Here is a 16,749-nt window from a genome sequence, read left to right on the forward strand (position 1 = left end):
CAACAACCTCTTCCACCCATGAGTCAGTCTCCTCAGCTGCTGCACCGAGCTCAACCCGTGCACCCTGATCTTGCGCCTCAGACACCTCTGCTTGCGAGAACTTTACCTTGTTCTGCGCAGCCTCTTCCTCATCGAGCTCCGCTCACACCACAAGAACTGGAACTTGCTACTCCGCTTCCGCCAACCGCTCAGCAAGCGCAACCCTTGGGTTCAACCACTCATGCTAGGAGTCAGCCTCCTCCACCCATGCGCCTTCCTTCTGCTTGTCTTTTATTCAGCCTTTGCAGACTGAGCCTCAGGTGTTCCCTCAACAGAGTCTTGAAGAGGAAACCACAACTATTGTTGTTCCAGCTCGTTCTGACTCTGCTGTTCAGCATACCTTACCTCCATTTTCAAACCATGGCAAAAATATGAATCATGAGTTATGAATGTAAGGTAAACATTATGTTGATTTTTAAACCCCATGCAAGCATGCATAAAGCACTCTAGCACTGGTCATGGAATTTCTGAGAAATGTTAAACACCATGCACACGCTCTGCTTTCCTTACAGCAGGCTCTGCTTACAGCAGGCTCTGCTTACTACTTGCTCTGCTTACAGCATGCTCTGCATTCAGCATGCTCTGCATACAGCATGCTCTGCATTCAGCATGCTCTGCATACAACATGCTCTGCATTCAGCATGCTCTGCATTCAGCATGCTCTGCATTCAGCATGCTCTGCATACAACATGCTCTTCATACAGCATGCTCTGCATACAGCATACTCCGCATACATCATGCTCTGCATACCTTACCGCATGCTTCTCAGTCACACATCTTGGGTTGTTGCCAACTCACTAGACTGTCAAGCAGTTTCATTACGTTGCCTTCTAGTCTGCTGCTTTTGCACCAGTGAACCCTCACTCAGAGAACTTAGCTTTTCTAGGATAAGGTCCCTGTAGATGAGAAAGTTCTTTTCTCCCTCCTTCTGATATTCCCTTGAGGACTCTGTCATTTGGAGGGAGCCTTTAGCTGCATAACCTCTTATGGACTTTTATTTAAGCTTAACATGCTTCCAGGGAAGGTAATGGTTCCACTTCAGTCGCTAATCCCGTCTGTTACCACACCTGCTCCCTTAGACCTTGAGCTGTGTTGCATGACATGCAGTCCAAGCTTAGTCCTTGTTAGAGGATTTTTTGTTTACGGAGTCAATGTGTCACGGGGAAGACGTTCAACAACCAACAGAAGTGACTTGTTGTGACGCAGTGCGGCAACCTCAGCAACCCGTTAAGGAGTTGTCTGTATGACCCAGACAGTCTAGACAGATTCGGGTTGTCACTGTACTTCCTCGCTTGGCCATGATTGACAGTTCACAGACTGTGCAGCAGTATCATGATCTTGTGTCCGGCTCCGTCAGACGACTGGCTTTTAAGAGCTCCCACAAGTCGTCGCTGTCTGGAGTTTTTCAAATGGACTATGGATCTGACCAAGGAACTGGGCCTCCTGGTCAATTTTGAGGAGTCTCAGCTCGTTCCATCCCAGACCATTGTCTCCTTGGGTATGGATCTTCAGAGTCGAGCTTTTCGGACTTTTCCGTCGGCCCCAAGGATCTTCCAAGCCCTAGAATGCATCCAGAGCATGCTGAGAAGGAACCGATGCTCAGTCAGGTAGTGGATGAGTCTAACAGGGACACTTTCATCTCTGGCCCTGTTCATCGTGTTAGGGAGACTCCACCTTCCCCCCCTTCAGTATCATCTAGCTGCTCACTGGATAAAGGACATGACGCTAGAGACGGTCTCAGTTCCTGTTTCCGAAGAGAGGAGGTCTTCTCTCGCGTGGTGTAAGAACAGCTTTCTTCTCAAGGAAGTCTACCTTTGGCTGTTCAGAAACACGACCGCCGTCTCCTCTCGGACGCATCAGACATGGGCTGGGGTGCGACTTTGGACGGACAAGAATGCTCGGGAACATGGAATCAGGAGCAAAGGACACTTCACATCATTTGCAAGAAGTTGTTGGCGGTTATTCTGGCCTTGATAAACTTCAAGTCCCTCCAGCTTAACAAAGTGGTGGAGGTAGACTCTGACAACACCACAGCCCTGGCTTACATCTTCAAGCAGGGAGGGACTCTTTCGTGGAAGTTGTTCTAGATCGCAAGGGACCTACTCATCTGGTCTTAAGATCGAAAGCTAACTGGTAACGAGGTTCATTCAGGGCGGTATGAATGTCATGGCAGATCACCTCAGACGGAAGGGTCAGGTCATCCCCACAGAGTGGACCCTTCTCAAGAATGTTTGCAACAGACTTTGGGCCCTGTGGGGTCAGCCAACCATAGATCTGTTCTCTACCTCGATAACCTAGAGACTCCTGTTGTATTGTTCTCCGATTCCAGACCCAGCAGCAGTTCACGTGGATGCTTTTCTGCTGGATTGGTTCCACCTCGACCTGTATGCATTCCCGCCGTTCAAGATTGTCAACAGGGTACTTCAGAAGTTCTCCTCTCACAAAGGGACACGGCTGACGTTGGTTGGCTCCGCTCTGGTCCGCGAGAGAATGGTTCTTAGAGGTACTGCATGGCTGGTCGACATTCCCAAGACTCTTCCTCTAGGAGTGAACCTTCTAAGTCTACCTCTCGTAAAGAAGGTACACCCAATCCTCCACGCTCTTCGTCTGACTGCCTTCAGACTTTCGAAACACTCTCAGGAGCTAGGGGCTTTTCGAAGGAGGCAGCCAGAGCGATTGCCAAAGCAAGGAGAACATCCACTCTCAGAATCTATCAGTCTCAAGGGGAAGTCTTCCGTAGCTGGTACAAGACCAATGCAGTTTCCTCAACCAGTACCACTGTAACCCAGATTGCTGACTTCCTGTTATATCTAAGGAAAGTAAGATCCCTTTCAGCTCCTACGATCAAGGGTTACAGAAGTATGTTGGCAGCGGTTTTCCGCCACAGAGGCTTGGATCTTTCCACCAACAAAGATCTTCAGGACCTCCCTAGGTCTTTTGAGACCTCAAAGGAACGTCGGTTGTCCACTCCAGGCTGGAATCTAGACGTGGTCCTAAGGTTCCTTATGTCATCAAGATTTGAACCTCTCCATCAGCCTCTTTTTAGGACCTCACATTAAAAACTCTTTTCCTCGTGTGCTTGACAAACAGCTAAAAGAGTAAGTGAGATCCACGCCTTCAGCAGGATCATTGTTTTCACATCTGAAACGGCTACATGTTCCTTGCAGCTCGGTTTTTGCTAAACGAGCTTCCTTCACGTCCTTGGCCTAAGTCGTTCGAGATCCCAAGCCTGTCCAACTTGGTGGGGAATGATCTGAAGAGAGTTCTTTGCCCAGTTAGAGCTCTTAGGTTCTATCTAAAAGGTCTTAACCTTTACAAGGACAATCAGAAGCCTTATAGTGTGCTATCAAGAAACCTTCTTTTCCAAGTTCTAAGAACTCAGTTTCTTACTATTCAGGCTTCTGATTAGAGAAACACATTCTCATCTGAAGGAAGAAGACCTTGCTTTGCTGAAGGTAAGGACACATGAAGTGGGAGCTGTGGCTACTTCAGTGGCCTTCAAACAGAACCATTCTCTGCAGAGTGCTATGGATGCAACCTATTGGAGAAGCAAGTCAGAGTTCGCATCATTCTATCTCAAAGATGTCCAGTCTCTTTACGAGTACTGCTACACCCTGGGATCATTCGTAGCAACGAATGCAGTAGTAGGCGAGGGCTCAGCCACTACATTCCCATAATCCCATAACCTTTTAACCTTTCTCTTGAATACTTTTTATGGGTTGTACGGTCGGCTAAGAAGCCTTCCACATCCTTGTTGATTTGGCGGGTGGTCAATTCTTTCTTGAGAAGCGCCGAGGTTAAAGGTTGTGATGAGGTCCTTTAGTATGGGTTGCAGCCCTGTATACTTTAGCACCTTTGGGTTGATTCAGCCTCCAAGAGGAACGCTGCGCTCAGTAAGGAAGACGAACTTAAAAAAGAGGCAGAGTAACGGTTCAATTCGACTTCCTTACCAGGTACCTATTATTTCATTGTTATTTGAGATAACTGTTATATGAAATATGGGATACTTAGCTATCCTTTAATCTTGTACACTGGTTTTCACCCACCCCCCTGGGTGTGAATCAGCTACATGATTATCGGGTAAGTTTAATATTGAAAAATGTTATTTTCATTAGTAAAATAAATTTTTGAATATACTTACCCGATAATCATGATTTAATTGACCCTCCCTTCCTCCCCATAGAGAACCAGTGGGACCGAGGAATAATTGAGGAGGTGTCAACAAGAAGTACTTGAGTACCTGGCCACAGGTGGCGCTGGTTAGTACACCCCCTTCTAGTATTGTGATAGCTGGCGTATCCCTCCATAGAATTCTGTCGGGCAACGGAGTTGACAGCTACATGATTATCGGGTAAGTATATTCAAAAATTTATTTTACTAATGAAAATAACATTTTTACATACTTATGCTCCTTCTGTTGCTAAACCCTTGCAATACCACAATTCTAGATTATGAGGTAGAAGACCGAATGGATTGGTTTATCCTATAGCCTTTCATTCGCTAAAATAAGCACTTATCATCAGTCTCATATTACTTATGTGGATGGCATGGCATATCGTATGATTCCTTTAAATTCTGAGAGGTGAACACGGTTTCAAATAATTTTGATCTTTTTCATTATGTGTCAGATGAAAGTTTTGTCTTTTTGCTTGCAAACTCAGCCACTCACTCATCTCACATAACTTCAACCAGGTTGATATAGTTGGTAGCATATCCAAATCTAATAAGAGGTTACACATTCCCACTGCTACCCCCTTTTCAAAGGTAAACAAACCGAGAAATCAGCTGATGTTCACGCTTATTCTTCAGCAGAACAGGAAAATAAAGAAGAGGAAACTCAAAAGTCAGACAATGAAAGTGAGAAAGTACCACCTTTACAATCTTTGCATAACCTTATTGCCGAGATATACCCTGATAAATGGTTTAAGGTAAGTTTGGAATATCTTATCCTACCAAATCAGAAAAAGTGGATACTGTACTTCCAGGGCAGTTTACAGACCTCAACTTTTTATCTTCCTTATGGAGAAGTTTAAAGAATTGTTGTCTCGGATTGGAAATTCAGGTTCATGTTTAGTGCTTAGACCCAGTTTTTAACACAAACATGCTAATTTATATAAGACTAACCATTTACCTGACCTTTTCCTGGAAGGTGATTTACCTTTTATATATAAGTTCCTTTTCCTGTGTAGGAGTGTTTTTCCATATTGATGCTCTAAGCCATGTAGCATTCTGATTTTACAATTAGGTTAACATCTTAGCTTTTAACAGTAATAACCATTTTTCATGTTGTTTGTACCAGCTATAAAATGGGAGTGAAGTGGTATGTACTTCAATTAAAGTATTTTGCTTGATAATGGAAACGTTGAATTCGTTTTAAATTGAATGGACTTTTTACTTTGAAGATGCAATAATTAGGGATGCTGGACCAGAGGAATCTATGAAGTGAAAGTGGTTAGTAACTAGTGGATTTTAGAGGTTCACATGGTGTCATGAAACAGATGGTGACCTTATTTGTAAGGTTATGGATTGCTATTTTGGGCTGATCAAGACTAAAGAATGTGTAAATCACTTACCAATTAGGAGGATAAAGGAGCAAATACTTTAGATGTGGACAATCAGTGGATAGACATAAGACTCATGAGAATGAGGAAGATGCATTCAATACCCCTTTTCAGGTCTTAATACAACCTGTCCTGAAGTCACGATAGGTTTAATAGAATTCTGTCTGAGTCCAATAGCTTCTGGATTAAATCTTAAGTAAGATTAAAAAGTTAAATTGTACTCCAGGACTTAATGTTCAAAATAGTGAATGGATACCTATACTGGATCAGTTACTCTATATCATCTACAGAAATTTTAAGAACATAGGCTGTCATTATAATATGGCAACTATAGGAATTTATGCCAAATATTTATTGATTCATAGGAGGCATTTAACAGAATACCAAGAGAACCAATTGCATGAATATTATGAAAGCAAAGTTTTCAATATTTAACTTAGCCGGTGATTATATAAGCTGCAGCTCTGCTGCTCGACAGAAAACGCTACGTAAAAAATCCGCCAGCGATCGCTATGCAGGTAGGGGGTGTACTTCAACAGCGCCATCTGTCGTGCAGGTACTCAGTACTCATTGTAAACAAAGAACTCAATTTTCTCTCTGTCGTGCTACCGGCAAGACCTACTAAATTCGCTGTTGCTAACTGGATTTGTTTTCACAACTATTTGGTGAAGTACACGTTTCTAGTTTTGAGCTTTCGCTGTGCAGGCTTTCTCTTCAATAAATCCTTGCCTTCTTTTTTTGATATCGGATTATTTGTTGATGACTTTGGATAGTTTTTGAATTCCCCTTTGACCAATTCAAAATGGCTGACCCTTCTCAAGTCCCAAAATTCAGGAAGTGTAATGCTAGGGACTGTTCAAGGCGTCTTCCGAAGGCCTCTATCGATCCTCACACTGTTTGTTCCAATTGTCGGGATAAAACCTGTCAATTGGAAGATCGATGTGAGGAATGCGTTGGGCTTTCGGAATTCGATTTTATCGAATTCCAGAAATATACACGTAGGCTAGAGAGAGATAGAGTCAGGAGAAGTTCATCTCGTTCCGTTGATTTTTCCTCTCCTCATGCCCCACAACCTATTCCTTCCCCTGTAGTGGTTGCTCCTAATCCCCCTTCTGGCACTCAGGAACCTTCGATGGCTGATATGATGCGTGCCATCCAAGCTCTGGGTGAGAAAGTTGAGTCCTTGGCTAGTGACCGTAACCAGCTCATGGCGGACGTCAAGGAGCTGAAGTGTAAGAGTGCAGTGGGAAGTGATAGTGAGTGATAGTGTTGTGGATAGTGTTGCGCTTGAGGGTTCGTCTGTTCGTGCCTGTCGTCCTCCTAGTCCGGGACCTCTTGCAAGCTCCCAAGTCCAGGGGAGAAGCAATGTCGTACGACCAATGGGTTCGAGAGGCTTTAATCAGCGAACAGACGTTCCCTCCGTGGTTTCGGGCGTATCTACCCAAGATCGCCCCACCCACACAAAGACGAGAGAGCCCATTTATTCCTCGTCTGCGGAAGAGGTTTCTCGTAAGAAACCATGGACCAAGGTCTCACGACCTCTTAAGCGCAAGTCGGTCCCTTCCGCGCAAGTCCAACGGCCCAGTTGTAGCCACTGGGTCAGTTCGGACTCGCTGCAGTCTTCCGATGACTGCTCACCTCCTAAGAGAGGCAAAGCGGTACCGCCTCAGGCAGTTACACCGTCTGTCGCCGCACCTGCTCCTGCAGACCCTAAGTGGTCTTTGCTGCAGACCATGCAGTACCAATTAACGTCTCTGATGCAGGACTTTCGTGCGGAGAAGGTTGCTGCTGCACCAACCCCTTACCTACAACCAACCACGGTTGTGCGTCCTGTGGACGCTGAGGCGACCTTCTTGCGCACTCCAGCTGAGAGAGTCCCGCCACCTATGCGTTCCAGTGTACCCTGCCAGCCGCATGTTGACGTTCAGCGACGCACGGAACCTTCCGTTGACGTTCGCGAGGTACAACAACCGTCAAAGTTTTTTTGTTTTGATGCGGTGCGTCAACCTCCGCAACCCAGTGTGGTGGCCTCTGCTCGCCCACATCAGACTAGACAGTCTGGAGTAGACGCTGTGCGTCCCCGCGCTGCTATGGTTGTTGCCAGCTCACAGACTGGGCAACAGTTCCATGACGTTGCGTCCGGTTCAGTCACGCGTGCACCTGTGCGACCGGACTCTCTGATGATGACGATGCGGCACACGTTGACGAACCACATTCGGACCTTGACGAACCCAAGTCCACGCAACCCTCTTTGGACTTTAGAAAAGTTCTTGCTCTGTTCAAAGAGATGTTTCCGGACCAGTTTGTGTCTGTGGCTCCGCGCTCTCCTCCGTCAGAGTTTGCTTTAGGTACGCAGTCATCCTCGCCTGCCTTTACTAGACTCGTCCTTGCACGCTCGTCCAAGAGAGCTTTACGAGTTTTAGGAGATTGGATGCAGTCCAAAAAGAGTCTAGGGAAGACAGCCTTTACGTTTCCCCCTGCTAAACTCTCTTCCAGATCAAGCGTCTGGTATGCCACGGGAGAAGTTCTCGGCTTGGGAGTTCCTGCCTCTGCCCAGGGCGACTTCTCAAGTCTTGTAGACTCTCCCCGCAGGCTAGCCATGAGACGCTCTAAGATATGCTGGTCACCTTCGGACTTAGACCATCTGTTGAAAGGAGTATTTAGAGCCTTCGAGGTCTTCAACTTTTTGGACTGGTGTCTGGGAGCTTTGAGCAGGAAGATCTCCCCGACTGAGAAGGAATCTTCCTTGCTCATTATGACCTGCATGGACAAGGCCATACGTGACGGATCTAGTGAGCTTGCGGCATCGTTCGTATCCGGAGTCCTCAAGAAGCGTGAGAACCTTTGCTCTTTCCTGTCAGCTGGAGTGACACCGTGTCAAAGATCAGAACTTCTGTTTGCTCCTCTCTCTAAGTGCCTTTTTCCAGAGGACTTGATTAAGGAGATTGCTGCTTCTCTGATACAGAAGGACACCCATGACCTGGTTGCGTCCTCTGCCCGCAAAGCCACCCCTTTGCCTACCTTGTCAAGACCAAGGATGGACACTCCAGCGTCCAGATTTATTCCGCCCTTTCGTGGCAGAGCCTCCAGCAGAGGAGGTGCTCGTGCCGAAGGGAGACGTGGGAAGAAGAAAGGAACCAAGTCCTTTAAAGGCAGAGTCTGACTGCCAGCTTCTTCAGACAGCAGTGGGAGCCAGACTCAAGAACTTCTGGCAGACCTGGGAGAAGAGAGGCGCAGATGCACAATCTGTGAAGTTGCTCAGAGAGGGTTACAAGATCCCGTTTGTACGAAAACCCCCTCTAGCAACGTCTCCCATCGATCTCTCTCCCAGGTACAGAGAAGAAGACAAGAGACGAGCATTGAAACAGGAGGTGTCTCTCTTACTAAAAAAGGGAGCGGTAGTCAAAGTCCTGGACCATCAAACCCCGGGCTTCTACAACCGTCTCTTCTTAGTGCCAAAGAAGACAGGAGGGTGGAGACCGGTGCTAGACGTCAGTGCGCTGAATGTCTTTGTCACAAAGCAGACGTTCTCCATGGAGACCACAAAGTCCGTTCTAGCAGCGGTCAGAAGGGAAGACTGGATGGTCTCTTTAGACCTAAGGGACGCATACTTTCACGTCCCCATCCACCCAGACTCCCAACCTTTTCTGAGATTCGTTTACGAAAAGGTTGTCTACCAGTTTCAAGCCCTGTGCTTTGGCCTAAGCACAGCTCCTCTTGTGTTTACGAGGCTGATGAGGAATGTAGCCAAATTCCTTCATTTAGCGGACATCAGAGCCTCCCTCTATTTGGACGACTGGCTTCTAAGAGCTTCTTCCAGTCGTCGCTGTCTGAAGGATCTAAAGTGGACTCTAGATCTGACCAAGGAATTGGGTCTCCTGGTCAATATGGAAAAGTCCCAACTGGTCCCATCCCAAACTATTGTGTATTTAGGGATGGAGATTCACAGTCTAGCTTTTCGGGCTTTTCCGTCGGCCCCCAGAACAAGTCAAGCCCAGTTATGCATCCAGAACATGCTGAAGAAGGAACGATGTTCAGTCAGGCAGTGGATGAGTCTGATAGGGACGCTATCATCCCTAGAACAGTTCGTTTCGTTAGGAAGACTACACCTCCGTCCTCTTCAATATCACCTAGCTGTTCACTGGAAAAAGGACAAGACGCTAGAAGCGGTCTCGATCCCCATTTCCGAGAAGATGAAGTCTTCCCTGACTTGGTGGAAGGACAGTATCAGCCTCAGAGAGGGTCTGCCCCTGGCTGTTCAGACTCCCAACCACGTTCTCTTCTCGGACGCATCGGACACGGGCTGGGGCGCGACATTAGACGGTCGGGAATGCTCGGGAACTTGGAACTCGAGTCAAAGGACAATGCATATCAACTGCAAGGAGCTACTGGCAGTTCATCTGGCCTTGAAAAGCTTCAAGTCTCTCCTTCAAGGCAAAGTGGTGGAGGTGAACTCGGACAACACCACGGCTTTGGCGTACATCTCCAAGCAAGGAGGGACCCACTCTATGACGTTGTACGAGATCGCAAGGGACCTCCTCACCTGGTCAAAAGATCTAAACTTTTCTCTAGTAACGAGGTTCATCCAAGGCAACCTGAATGTCATGGCAGATTGCCTCAGTCGGAAGGGACAAATCATTCCAACAGAATGGACCCTACACAAGGATGTGTGCAAGAGACTGTGGGCCACATGGGGCCAGCCTACCATAGATCTCTTCGCAACCTCGATGACCAAGAGGCTCCCAATTTATTGCTCACCAATCCCGGACCCAGCAGCAGTTCATATAGATGCCTTTCTCCTAGATTGGTCGCATCTAGACCTATATGCATTCCCCCCGTTCAAGATTGTCAACAAGGTACTGCAGAAGTTCGCCTCTCACAAAGGGACAAGGTTGACGTTAGTTGCTCCCCTCTGGCCCGCGAGAGAATGGTTCACCGAGGTACTTCGATGGCTAGTGGACGTTCCCAGAACTCTTCCTCTAAGGGTGGACCTTCTGCGTCAACCACACGTAAAGAAGGTACACCAAGGTCTCCACGCTCTTCGTCTGACTGCCTTCAGACTATCGAAAGACTCTCGAGAGCTAGAGGTTTTTCGAAGGAGGCAGCCAGGGCGTTTGCTAGAGCAAGGAGGACATCCACCCTTAGAGTCTACCAATCGAAGTGGGAAGTCTTCCGAAACTGGTGCAAGTCAGTATCAGTATCCTCGACCAGTACCTCTGTAACTCAAATAGCTGACTTCCTTTTATACTTGAGGAAAGAAAGATCTCTTTCAGCTCCCACTATCAAGGGTTACAGAAGCATGTTGGCATCAGTCTTCCGTCACAGAGGCTTAGATCTTTCCAACAACAAAGATCTACAGGACCTCCTTAAGTCTTTTGAGACCACGAAGGAGCGTCGTTTGGCTACACCTGGTTGGAATTTAGACGTGGTACTAAGATTCCTCATGTCAGAAAGGTTCGAGCCGCTTCAATCAGCCTCCTTTAAAGATCTCACTTTAAAGACTCTTTTCCTGGTTTGCTTAGCCACAGCTAAAAGAGTCAGTGAGATTCACGCCTTCAGCAGGAACATCGGATTTTCATCTGAAACGGCTACATGTTCTTTACAACTTGGTTTTCTAGCCAAAAACGAGCTACCTTCTCGTCCTTGGCCGAAATCGTTCGATATTCCAAGCCTATCAAATATGGTTGGAAATGAACTAGAAAGAGTCTTATGCCCTGTGAGAGCTCTTAAGTTCTATTTAAGACGAACTAAACCTTTACGAGGACAGTCAGAAGCTTTATGGTGTTCAGTTAAGAAACCATCTTTGCCTATGTCAAAGAATGCTTTATCCTATTTTATCAGACTGTTAATACGAGAAGCTCATTCCCATCTGAGTGAGGAAGACCAAGCTTTGCTGAAGGTAAGGACACATGAAGTTAGAGCTGTCGCAACTTCAGTGGCCTTTAAACAAAATAGATCTCTGCAAAGTGTAATGGACGCAACCTATTGGAGAAGCAAGTCAGTGTTCGCGTCTTTTTATCTTAAAGATGTCCAGTCTCTTTACGAGAACTGCTACACCCTGGGACCATTCGTAGCAGCGAGTGCAGTAGTGGGTGAGGGCTCAACCACTACAATCCCCTAATTCCATAACCTTTTTAATCTTTCTCTTGAAATGTTTTTATTGTTGTTTTTGGGTTATCCGGAAGGCTAAGAAGCCTTTCGCATCCTGGTTGATTTGGCGGGTGGTCAAATTCTTTTCTTGAGAAGCGCCTAGATTAGAGGTTTTGATGAGGTCCTGTGGTATGGGTTGCAACCCTTCATACTTCAGATCCTAGGGGTCGCTCAGCATCCTAAGAGGATCGCGAGGCTCCGTAAGGAAGACGTACTTAAAAAGGCAGAGTAATTGTTCAAGTCGACTTCCTTACCAGGTACTTATTTATTTTATTTTTGTTATTTTGATAACTTCTAAAATGAAATAAAAAATCCTTAGCTCATATTAATGTAAACATTTATTGCTGGTCTCTACCCACCCCCCTGGGTGTGAATCAGCTTATATAATCACCGGCTAAGTTAAATATTGAAAAATGTTATTTTGATAATAAAATAAATTTTTGAATATACTTACCCGGTGATTATATATTAAAGGACCCTCCCTTCCTCCCCAATAGAGACGCAGTGGACCGAGGAGAAAATTGAGTTCTTTGTTTACAATGAGTACTGAGTACCTGCACGACAGATGGCGCTGTTGAAGTACACCCCCTACCTGCATAGCGATCGCTGGCGGATTTTTTACGTAGAGTTTTCTGTCGAGCAGCAGAGTTGCAGCTTATATAATCACCGGGTAAGTATATTCAAAAATTTATTTTATTATCAAAATAACATGTTATTAGAAAGACTCATTGAGCTGGTGGAAAATAAAATTTTAAGTGGACGGAAAGTGTATCGGAATTTGAGTAAAATTTGAGTTCAAGAATCAAATTTTAGTCTTGATGTTTATCAGAGTAATGTAGAAAATATAAAGGTAGTATATAGAAAAAGAAGTCCGTGGTAGCTCCTATATACAAATGTCCAAGTTTTGCCAGCAGTGTCAGAAGAAGAGATTGTCAGTGTAAAAGAGGGGAGAGTGGGAAGAAAAAGAGAGGACTGAACAAAGATCAGGGGAATTATACGAAATGATTTGTGAGGAACAATGTGCTACAAATTTTTTTGTCATGTAGTTTAATGAGACCAATAACTTACATTTATATGAGGAGAAACTGAAGAGAAGGAATGAAAAGTACAAGACAGTGTTATTCGGAGCAAAGTGACACTGTAAAGGATAATTTTTTACCCTTTGGATTGTGTGATTCAAATTATGAAAAGAATTTAATTTCTCATTTATGTTTTAAAGAAAATGATGACGGTTATAGAGCAGCCATAGCCGATCAGACTTAATCTCACTTGCTGATGGCTTCATGTCATTATAACTTGAGAACAAGCAAAAAGATATTAAACTATTGTGAGACTATTGGATTCTTTGTTTGAAAAAGAAGGCCTAACTGGAAAAGACAACCTCTGAATGAAAGGTTTTTGTTTAACTTATTGATGTGATGAATATTGCACTTCTTATGACATTAATATCAAATTCAAGCTATCATCCAGAACCAGCCTCCTTTTTCTCCGCTGGCTGAGCAGGATTTGGTTCTCACATTAACTCAACACAGACTTCTCTAGTTTAAGGCCACTCTCATTACCACTAGTGCTTCTCCTATGTGGAGATAGTGTGATAAGAAAAATTAGTGCATTGTACAGTATGCATGAAAGCTTTGACAATTATGATACTGTACCCCTTGTGTAAAGCTTAACAAAAAGTACTATATTGCATAAGAGTATTTTGTCATAGCACATAGTAGACACGATTGTTCCTACATGTATACAAACTATTGTCCTTTAATTAGGTAAGACTTTTGAGAGCTTCAAGCAGTCTTACCTATTCAAAAGACTCATGGTTGTATAGGTGAAAAAAATACAAATTACTTTAAAGCTTTTGTTATATTTTGAACCTCATTTAGTGCTGTATTTTGGTTGTGAATTTAAGTTACAGTTCTGCATAGATCTTTTCTTGATGTGTCATCTTGTTTGTACTTGATCATAGCATGTAGATAACAATTGGTTGGGAACATAGTTTTTCATTTTCGTAGTTATGTGAACTTTTGAGTAATGGAAAATGCCTTTACATTATTTAGATGGCATTTAATATTGACTCCGTCGGAACAAGTAGGCACAGTTAAACGAATACTGATTTTACAATTAATATTCAGTTTTGGTTTTTTGGTTCCTTTCAATTTTCACACTATTATTGATTGTATAAATTGTTGTACTGTACACTAATTGTCTTTTTTTATAATTTCAGAATACAACAAAAGTTCTTAAAAATTCAAATATTCCTGTGGAGAAAATTTTCATGGAAAAGGACTTATTGTGTTTCTCACTTCTTCGAGATGAGATGATAAAGTCAGCCCTGACTGCAGTAATTGTAGTGGGCCAAAAATATGGGATGTCCAGTGTGCTTCATTCAAAGGTAAATCATTTTTAATGTGCATGGATAAGTACTGTACAGTATAATATAAGTAGATTTTTATGACTGTAGAACCAAAATTGAAATTTAAAAAATTGTGAAGTACTAATTTTTTCAAGACTTCTTTGTTTGTTATCAGTATAAGTAGTAAATGGTTGGACAGCATATGCTGAAAGTATGACTCCTGTTATGATATATTTCATCTCTAATTTGACTTTTTCTCTCTCTTCAAGAAAGTTGTTATTACACATGATACATCTAGTAAGAAGACAGATCCGGTAAACCTACATCGTGGTCATGTTATTCTTAACCACGTTGTGAATTGTCTGAAGTTTGCGGGTGCTGAAGTACAAACAATGCATCATAGTGAAATTGTATGCAAAGGTAATCTCAAGAATTCAAACGAAAAAGAAGTGAAGTCCGTAAATGAATCTTTGTCAAGTTCAGAAAGCTGCAGTGAGCTAAATGTGAATGACAGTTTGAAAGAAAATATCTCAGAGATTCACTTAAGGTGTAGTGGAAAAAGCACGGGAAGCAATGACATCTGCTCAGGAGAGGTTCTGAAATATAAACATCTCATCAATACTGAAACTGGGAAGGCTTGGAGAGTACCTGCAGACGACTTGTTGAAGTACGTTGAAATTCATACTGTGAATGAAAGGATTTGATAAATTTAGAAATTGTATCTATGCACATACAAACCTTTCGGCTCTTAAAATAGGGATTGTGTTCATCTGAGCAGGAATGGCTGTCGAATTCATTAACAAAGTGGTTAACAGCAGGTGATGAGTGTGGGTGAGTAGCCTCATCCTCTCTTCTATCTAAGACACTTACTTCACCTTTGTTTTGGCCATTGAGTACGGACATTCTTTTGTGTTCTTTCTAAAGGTTGATTAACCCTTTCAAAACATGTCATGTACAAGGGTGTATGATGTACCAGAAATATGATACATGGTTGTATAACACACCGAAAGGATAATTTAACAAGAATAGTTCCTCCCCTTGATTTTAGCCCCTCCCTTCTTCAGCCAACCTGATTGTGTAAGGGACATTTTTGTGTGTTTTTATGTTTCCATGCATAATCAATAGTCAAAGCACACAGGAAACATTCTTTAAAATTAATGTAGCTGTGTTGCCTTCGCCCCTCCCATCTGCTTTCTTCATCCGCAACCCACCCACGACACCATACAAGACTATACGCAAGTTATGAAGAGTTGATGTTTCAGTCTATCAGTCTAATTCCATCGCAAAATTATATCTAAAACCCCACCAAATTAATGTATCAATCCATAAAGAAATTCTTCTTCAGGTTGACCTTACAGTGTGCTCACTGAAGGGGAGACTTTGACCAGAAGATGCATCCTTCTCGACTTTTGATTCAGCGTCCGTGGAGTCTTCTGCCATGGTAGCCCTCCAAAAAATCTCTTGGTTTGACCAGTGGTCAGGCACCATAACATACTTTATAAAGATAACTGCGTTATCAACTTTTGACTCTTTAGAGAACAGCAGCCTTGTTTTGTCTGGTGTAAAACCAGTGATCTTCCTGGCACACCAGTCAGTACAGTAAACCATTGAGTAAACTGGAATTTGAAGGGGACGGATCTCTTATTGTCTAGAATCACCACTGACACTGCAGAATACATCAGTGCTGGCAGCCACCTCTCTCCTTCCGAAGAGTCACATGCAGGATGCAGTGAAGTTGAGGGTGCTTTGTAGGAAGATCTGATTCAGTGCAGTCTCTTTCAAGGCCTCTGACCCTTCGACGGTGTCTATGGCCATGCCTGCAGGATTGTGGGGAAGAAGGTTGTCTCAAGCTTCTTTAGACTCCAATCAGGACTACCTGTAACTTCTTCCACTCAGAAGGATCATGTGCATGTACTGCAGTTTTGAGGCTCCCAACCTAGCCAGCTCAGGAAGGAAGCCACAAGGGAGTTAGAGGGGTATTCGGGTGTTGGAGTTCCTTTTTGCTGCTGCCGCAAATAGTGGAATGCTTATCATGCAGAGACGTGTCGAACATCGGGAAAAGTGCATCCTTTGGAACAGGTACTATACAACCTTTTCTGGAGTACCGGTCCCCCCTATTATGCAGACCGATAGCATTCGCAAACTATCTGCTAACATGTTGGTAAAGGTAAGAGGGATATTTGAGAAGAATGCACTCAGTCATTTGAGACATATCTCCGGTCTTCTACAGTCAACGATTCTTGGTGATGTCAACAGGGGTGGCTGGAAAGCAGTCATCGACATTTCTCCCCTGAACTAGGGTCAGGCTGGAAAATGGTATGATCTGTATTAAATTCTGTCAGTACATGTAAAGACAATTTCATGCTTTCAGTGGATTTGAAGGGTACATACTTGCAAGGATCCATTCACCATCTCCCAGAAGTGCCTCTGCTTCCTCAATGGAGCATTGTACCAGTTCAAGTCCCTATGTTTTGTACTGTGCAGTGCTCCCTGGCTGTTCACTAGAGTATCCACACTGGTGGCAGCTCAGGTTTTCAATACCCTTATAACGACCTTCTTCATTCCCTCAGAGGAGGAGAATCGTGAGACCGGATGTTCGTTTGTCAATGTTCTTGCACTCATTCGTGAGTGCAGTGAATTTGGATAGGC

At 44.1% G+C, this 16,749-nt stretch overlaps 1 protein-coding gene across 1 annotated transcript in view; it reads left to right on the forward strand.

The window, feature by feature from the left end:
• Positions 1 to 16,749, forward strand: part of LOC137652047 (uncharacterized) — a 67,002-nt gene that overhangs the window by 38,990 nt on the left and 11,263 nt on the right. Inside the window, exons 4-5 of the mRNA XM_068385259.1 lie at positions 13,972 to 14,139; positions 14,370 to 14,767. Of these exons, the coding sequence (XP_068241360.1) occupies positions 13,972 to 14,139; positions 14,370 to 14,767 (566 nt within the window). The remainder of the gene's footprint in view (positions 1 to 13,971; positions 14,140 to 14,369; positions 14,768 to 16,749) is intronic.

Source organism: Palaemon carinicauda, chromosome 13 (assembly GCF_036898095.1).
Source record: "Palaemon carinicauda isolate YSFRI2023 chromosome 13, ASM3689809v2, whole genome shotgun sequence".
Lineage (NCBI taxonomy): Eukaryota > Metazoa > Arthropoda > Malacostraca > Decapoda > Palaemonidae > Palaemon > Palaemon carinicauda.